Genomic DNA, 7,633 nt, shown 5'->3' with positions numbered 1-7,633 from the left:
TGTACAATATGGTGGTGGGAGGTTCCTAAACTCTGCTTATTGTCCATTTTGTTCACTGATGTCAGTTCGTTCGTTCCTGTGTAATTAAACCAAAACAAAGATCAGCCCACTTTTTTAATCACGATTACTGAGAAATTGAAGGATTCATCAGTGTTTAATAGATAAAAGGAAGGAAATCATTCATGTTTATCTGTTGTGTTTGTGTTTTGTGACACTCACTTAGAGAATTATATTTTGCTGCCAAGTCTTAGTGCATCCTATTCTGAGCCCTGACTATTCCTGTTGTTTCATGTGTATGACTTTTGGACTTTGCTCCCTATTCCTGCTGTAGTAAGAGTGTATCAGCAGGCCTTATCAACAAACACAGGGTATTGTGCTAAATCTGCAGTGTAGTTGTAATTATATAAGATGCATGTTGCATAATTTACTAAAGTAATGGCAATATTTCCCTCAGTGAGATGTCGCGTAGAATGTGTAACACACACAAATGACATGCTTTCTCTGAGTTGGGCAATCTTAATGAAATCCCAAATAGCCTTTTCCTACTTATTCTTAATATTTGACAAATTGTACAACCTCAGAAAAATTATGCACAGAATTTGCATGAAAAATTGTGTCAAGAGAGCTAATTGAATTCCAACATGGAAAAACATTTTGCCTGTCACAGTCGTCCACTGAAAAGAACAAGCATCAACCATAAAGGTATGGGCTTTTTCCCACAGAGGACATTGTGCAGGTAATTGTTGTATTTAATGCTGTCTGCATTTGTTTCAGGGTCTTGCTAGTGTACTGTACATGCTGAGTCATTGTCACAACTTGCTGTGACACATCAATTATATTAACTGTGAAAAAGGCCAATTAAAAATAGCACACTATGCAATAACGATGGATTGCACACAATTAAAGTTGACAGTAATATTCATGTTGTTGACAAAATTATGGTTCAGAGATGGGACTGGAGAGAATCAAAACCATGCTCTGTGGAGTGAAGAACACAATGCTGTTGCCAAACTAATACATGTTACCTCCAACACAGATCATATTCTGTAATATTAGGTCTTTTGATATCTCTTCAAGTGACATTTGTTGAATTGTTTTTTTTTTTAATTATCTGTCCCGACTATGCTTCAAGATCCCCGCCAGTGTCTTTGGGAAAGCCGGCCCTCTTCAGCCTGTCAGCTGTCAGTAGAACGCAGCGATCCGAGCTGTCCGATCTGCACCATGGTAGCTAACAGTACATGAGGCACTTCCCTGGTTTTGGAGGATACATGGTTCCTGGATTGATGGGGATTGGCATGAATAATTTAGGCCTGCACTAGACTGGAAGGAAATGGTGACTCATAAAAGAGGAAAGGCTGAAGTACTAAATGGTTTAGAGACTGCAGTGCTGCCTTGTCCGTGAATGGCAGAGCTTCCACTATGCTGAATGTGTACCACATACAAGCAGTGAACACACACACACACACACACACACACACACACACACACACACACACATACATATATATATGTTGAATATGATGTTCAGCAAATGGACATCTGCTCTGGCAGCTGTTTGGACCTCTCTGTCATACACACACACTTTATATCTTGTACTTATGTGTGTTAATATACACATATGGTTTGGATGATAGCTGATAAGCAGCTTATTAGTCACTACAACTCTGGAACCATAGAAATAAAAGGCCTCCACCAGTTCTCGTCCTGCCCTGTGTAACTACAACATGCGGGAGGCTCAGTGCATAGCAGAGTGCTCTATAAATAGATCTCCCCTGCAGCTTTGGAGTCAAGAGTAGAGTTAGTATGTGCATTAGCAGGCTGGCATGCAACATGAATGACTCGAAGTTGACAGGGAGGAAAAAAAAGAAGTGATGAAATCAACCAGCCACTCTGTATGTCACCAGTTGTGTTTCTGCATATTTCATTTCACCCTGCAGTGACAGATGATGAACAGGAGGGAGATGAGCATTAATGGAAATTCATGTAGAATAAGCCTCATACATGCAGCTGAACAGCGTATTGATTGCACCAGGGCCTCCAGCTCATGGTTTGCTGATGTAATTTTTAAATGCTGCCTCTGGCCTAGTTCACCTGTTTATATCCTGACCATTGTGTTTTTCTACCTGTACTTCTCTGAACTGCATTAAAACCTGCAGGATGTTATGACATTTCATAATGCTGGACAAATTTCTTTACCAGGCTTCCCTTTGATAACAAATATAATGAATGAACTCAATGAGTCAATGAGTGAACTCAATCAGCGCATTTTGAGATATGTCATGGCAGTGATAAAGACCAGGGGTCGTATTCATAAACATTCCTAGTACAAAGAGTAGCTCCTAGTAAAGAAAATCTAAGGAAATTCTTAGAAGTGTGGGAGTTTACCAACAATTTCCCTTAAAATTTAAGGGTACATCTTCGTAAAGTTATTCATGAAGCATCTTAACCCTTAAGAAGAAAGATGAAGATGGAGAAGAAAATGTGCTTGGAACTTTGATTGACAGTGAGTTAATCAAATATTAGAGACTAATATTAGAGATTGTGCAGCAATGGTATATATGGTTGATCTTTTTACAGATGCACTCACATCTGTTACTGACTACTTTACTACTTACTCCTTATTACTTTGGCTACAAGACTACCTGAATTTCCCTTCAGGGACTAATAAAGTTTATCTTATCTCCTACCCAGCACAAACAGGCCACAACACTAGAAATAAAAGTCATCACAACTCAGAGATCTAATTGCAACTGGGGAAATGCAACACTGCAGCAGTAATGACTTGGTTCTGTCACAATCTTCCATCAGAAAAATGATTACAAACAATGAATACAGCATCTCAGATCCTTATATTGTGTTTTATTTTGGCAACCAATCACAGTCTTCAGAAGGATGCGTCACACCTAGCAATGGGGTCAGGCCCATCTCCTCAATGAGATACATTTTTGTCTTTTCCTTGCTCAGTCCTAAGTCACTCTTAAGTTAAGACTCCAGGCTAAAAGTTTTTAGGCTAAGTTAGGAGCTGTCTGAGAGGAATTATGGAATTTTTTTGAATTTGGCCCCTTACCTTTCTGACATGTTAGTATGGTATAGCATATATAATGGTTGCTATGTTCACAATTGTAGTTTACACACTAATATTAATTAGTGCAGTGTAGAGCTGAGGCTAATGAAAGAGGCTTACACATGTTACATCATAAATGAAACGTATGGGACAACTTAAAATTCTGACCTGATGCTGATGCTAGACAAAATTCAGTTACCACCAAGAAGCTCTAAACTGAATAAGTCCTGGGAGTCATTTAAAACGATTTGGAATAATTTATAAAATCTGAAGATACAATATTGTATACAATATTGTATACAGTAATCCAGGTCCATTGTGGCACGGTCCCAGGCACGTGTTTCTTGCTCCCTTTTGCATGAATGATCATCAGATGCATGACTTAGCATGAGATACTGTAACGTTAACATGCTCAGCATTTAGTTATTACTAACCTGTCTCCAGACCTACAACAGACACAGCTCAGAGGATGCTGTTGCCATGAAGAGGAAGACCATTCATTTTATCACACCAGCATGCAAATAAACAGCAGAATAAGTAACTCAGAGACAGAAAAGACTCAATATGTTGTTTGTTCTTTATTCTCTGTTTGCATGACTGCATAGTTTGCTTCCAAAGGCAATTGCAGATGAAACAAGTCTATTTCCAGTCCAGGGAGACCACAGTGTGATTGCTAAGAGGCATAATTCTGCACATAGAGCAGTGTGTAAGCTCTCCTGGGATCTTAGTTCCTTAGCTTAGAAGATCGCGACTATCACAGTCCTCTTTGCTGTTCTTCAGTGTGTCTGTGGGAGCAGCATGAAGGGGATTGGCTAAACAGAAGTTAGTGTGTGTATATGTGTCTGTGTATAGATGAGGGACCAAAAAAAGAAAAGTGGTAAGCAGAGTTAAGCTGAGATTTCTTACTGTCAGATGAGTGTAATTACAACAGAAAGATCACACATATGACACTGGTGCAGATGTGTTTACACAGTGCACTTAACTGGGATTGGGTCATTATCAGAGACAGAAGAGCTAAGGCAGTCTCTTGCTTCCCTGTGTGTGGTGTGTGAATAATCCTGCCTTAGTGAGAGTAATAAGATGCTTTTTCACCTTTCTAAAGCAGTGTGGAGAAATAAAGTGCTTATTTGAATGTGTGTGTTTGTGTGGGAGATGCTGTGCTGTTTTTCTCCCTACTTCTTCACCACTCCACCTTTGCTGTCCACTGTGACAGGTATTGTGGTCGCTGAAGACTCGATGGCCGGTCTGATCAAAGGAGCCTCAACAGTCAGCACCCCCTCAGGAGACAGGGAGGAAGTCACCTTTTCAATGTTAGTTGTCGGAGGCAGTCTGACAGGGAGCGATACAACACAGTTAGGTTTGAAATGTGAAAAAACATGATAGGGAATGTATAAAAAGCTCCAGGCTCGATGAAAAAAGCATCACTGTCACTACTCATAGACCGGCTGGATTATCAATTCTTCAAAGTAGTGAACTCAGGAACATGACAAGTTCAACTTGTCCACTCAGTGTGTATTGTGGCCCCTTGATGGCAGCAGAGCCCCATGAAGCTAAGAAATCAGACAGAGGACGGGCATGAAAGCTGAAGCAGAGGATGCTGCTGCATTTCAGAGCATGAAATTCAGCTATCAGCAGCAGGCAGCCCTCTGCAGGCTGGACTAACCCAGAACCAAAACGACTCACAGCAGTACAGCCATGATAAGAGAATCACATTTATTCCATGAAAATTCACTGAAAGGCCACAATCAAACAGCCTCAACAGCTCATCTTAAAAGGAAATCTGTTTTTAAGTAAGTTGTTGACATGCTGCATATCTGGTAGCCTTTTTTTTTTCACTTTCTACAAACTCGAAAAAGTATTCAAGAACAAAACCGATTTGGGTTAAATTGAATTCTGCAAGCTTGTCATTTGATAAAAATTGAGATTAAAAGTTAGACTCACGTGTATTTCCTGGTGAAGCTTCTGGACACAAAACCATGCTCGTCCTTCCTCTCTTCATGCTTGCCTATGGACACAAACACACAAACAGTCTTTTAATGTGGTGCTTTTTCTGAACCACTATAACTCACTATATTATGGTGCAAGAAGACATCTTGTATGTATTTGTAAAATGGATATAAAGTAGCAGTAAACAGTGACGAGGGCTACAAATGCACTACTTTCCCCAAAATTATGTTTAACATAAAAACTAAATCTAAATGAGAGGTTTTGCCAGTCTCAGGTCTGCATACTAAACATGTCTATGCCAGCAGCCAGTTACCTTGCCTTAGTACTGTGACCTCCCATTAGGTTCTCTGGCATTTCTTGTGTAAAGAAATAGTCCCGTACATAATCCCCATGACTCACAAAATAATAATAAACATGAAGCTATAGCCAAGAGCTGCTTTGGCCTGGCACAAACCTAGTAACAGGGGGAGCTACGAGCCTGGGTCTGTATGAAACCTACAAAATCTGCATTAGCACCTCCAAGAGTCCTTTTTACATTTACATTTTTGTACCAATTTACAAAGATATAATGTGTTAATAAGTTACTGTTTGTGGTGTAGATGTATTTACTTCTTGTGTCTACCTTCATATTTAGCACACAGACACAGATCTTCCCATCTAACTCTTGTCTAGAAACCAAATGAAGATATTTTCTAAATCTTAGATAAACATGCTTATCTAATGCCATAGTGCACAGTAACAGTAAAGAATGTGACATTGTATAATGCAATGACAGTGGAGGTCTTTAGAGCAGCCACAGAAGATCCTCAACAGTCAATTATGTGCTGTCAGGTCTGTCACAGGCCCTCGGATGCCTGGCTTCACAGTAATATGTTTGTTATGACAACCAGCTGATAAAGGTTGCAGTCCGCTGGGAGCTGGCCTCTCTTCAGGACTGTGGCACTGCCTGTGTCTCTGTGTGTGTCTGGGCCAGGCAGACACTTTTTCAACTGATACATGAAGGGTCATTAGTTATAGATATGCATGATGATGACTGAGAATAGGCCTGTAGCACAAGTGTTTGCACAGTGGTGTGTATTCATAACTGTTCACTCAGGCCTATGATATCATCTTTAAACATATCCTTGTTCTCTGGTGACATCTGAGACACATGAGCTGGCAAATTCCACTTGGACTGAATTCCATGGTTTGTTTATCTTTGTTGTTCCTGACTGTCTGGTCTCTCACACTGAGATATTGGCCATAGTCAGGCCTGGTACCCTGTGCATGGAAAAGATCCAGCAACCCTTTTAAAGTAGCAGGCACACTGGCTGAGTCACAGATAAATCCTCTATTCTGAGAAGGCCTTTCTTTATGAAAAGGCAGACAGGATGCTGGAAATAAGAAAAATGTGAAAAGGTAGCTCAAGGCTTCAGAGAGCTAGGCTATTATATGACCCATTCCACACCTTCCTCAGGTTTGCACATTTTGCTGTACTCCAAGCATGGATGGACAATGAAACCATTTCATGCCTAAAATTGAAAGCTGACAGTCTTCACAGTGTTTTATCCATGAGCTGCTGTAAAAGTCCACTCCCACATGTTTAATTGTGTTGTTTTGCATCTAGCAGGCATGCATCCAAAAGCCTCCGCCCCCCAGTGCTGCAACTTGTTACATTGTCTCAAGATATTATGTAACTCTGCAGAAATTCATCTGCTTTGTACTTGGCCTAGCAATACGATTTCCTGCCTTTTTGTGTTTTTTGCTGTCTAAACCTAAACACAGTAGATCAGTTTTGATCAATTAATGATCAGTAGAGGTTCTGTTATGTCTCTGCCAATTATCTGTCCTGAAATTGCTGTCCACCCCCCCCCCCAGTTTTTTAATCTATGAGATTATTAATGCTGTCCTTAATTAGGTAAAGTTAAAGGACTCACCACTGATTTCCACCACACCATCCTTGGTCTTCACCACCAGCTCCTCAGGTGAGAAGTGGTTCACATCAAGGGATACTTTCCAGTTGTCTTGAGTCTGCTTAATCTCTGACATGCCGCTGCTCATCTGGCGGGACAGGGCACGAGCCTGCTGGGCCATCACGGCACCAGGGTACATCATGGTGGCCATATCTGGGGCCAGGATGGTGGGCCGTATGTACCCTGGCCAATGGGTGCTAGGGAATGTGGCGAGGTCCTCTGGCAGGACGGGCATGCCGAAGGCCTGGTCGAAGATGCGACTGCTCTGGGGCCAGTCACGGAATGGGTCCCAACTCGGAGTGCGGAGCAGGGTGAAAGGAATATGTCTCTCAGCCATGGCTGCTGTGCAGGTGAAAAGATGCTGTAACAGAGAGCTGCTGGCTGCAAATGAAGAGGACTCTGGCCTCTGAAAAAGTTTTCCTAATGTGCTGTCTGCCTCTCAGCTGAGAGCTTTTATACACACTGAGACCACCTCCTGCAAGCCCCTTCTGCTCACACCCCCAGCACAGTTATAGAAAGTACTAGACTGTCTATTTGTGGGAGACATAGCATTCAAATGGAATTTGAGGAAGCCCCTCCCCAGTAACAGCTGCCCAGTGCACTGTAAGCCTCCCTCCCTTTCCCTTCCCAAAGAAAGGAAAGAATCTGGGAGGCTGCTGGAGGTCAACAG

General features: G+C 41.5%; 1 protein-coding gene across 1 annotated transcript; it reads right to left on the bottom strand.

The window, feature by feature from the left end:
- Window positions 1-3,620: 3,620 nt before the first annotated feature.
- Window positions 3,621-7,430, bottom strand: hspb1 (heat shock protein, alpha-crystallin-related, 1). Its single transcript, XM_026328159.2, has 3 exons — window positions 6,928-7,430; window positions 5,006-5,069; window positions 3,621-4,393 (listed from the first exon to the last, which is right to left on the bottom strand). Exons 1-3 carry the CDS (start codon window positions 7,298-7,300, stop codon window positions 4,237-4,239), a joined length of 594 nt encoding a protein of 197 aa, XP_026183944.1. The 5' UTR covers window positions 7,301-7,430; the 3' UTR covers window positions 3,621-4,236.
- Window positions 7,431-7,633: the final 203 nt, after the last annotated feature.

This window comes from Mastacembelus armatus, chromosome 14 (genome assembly GCF_900324485.2).
Source record: "Mastacembelus armatus chromosome 14, fMasArm1.2, whole genome shotgun sequence".
NCBI classification, from domain to species: domain Eukaryota; kingdom Metazoa; phylum Chordata; class Actinopteri; order Synbranchiformes; family Mastacembelidae; genus Mastacembelus; species Mastacembelus armatus.
Note: the sequence above shows the minus strand (reverse complement) of the source record. Positions and strands in the feature narration are given on the sequence as shown.

What these genes read in the sequence shown, in the direction of transcription:
- hspb1 (XM_026328159.2), bottom strand. Translation starts at nt 7,300, where the DNA reads ATGGCTGAGAGACATATTCCTTTCACCCTGCTCCGCACTCCGAGTTGG. An exon ending in TGGTGTGGTGGAAATCAGTG is followed by an intron (nt 5,070 to 6,927) that starts GTGAGTCCTTTA and finishes TTGTGTCCATAG; the next exon opens with GCAAGCATGAAGAGAGGAAG. An exon ending in AGCTTCACCAGGAAATACAC is followed by an intron (nt 4,394 to 5,005) that starts GTGAGTCTAACT and finishes GCTCCCTGTCAG; the next exon opens with ACTGCCTCCGACAACTAACA.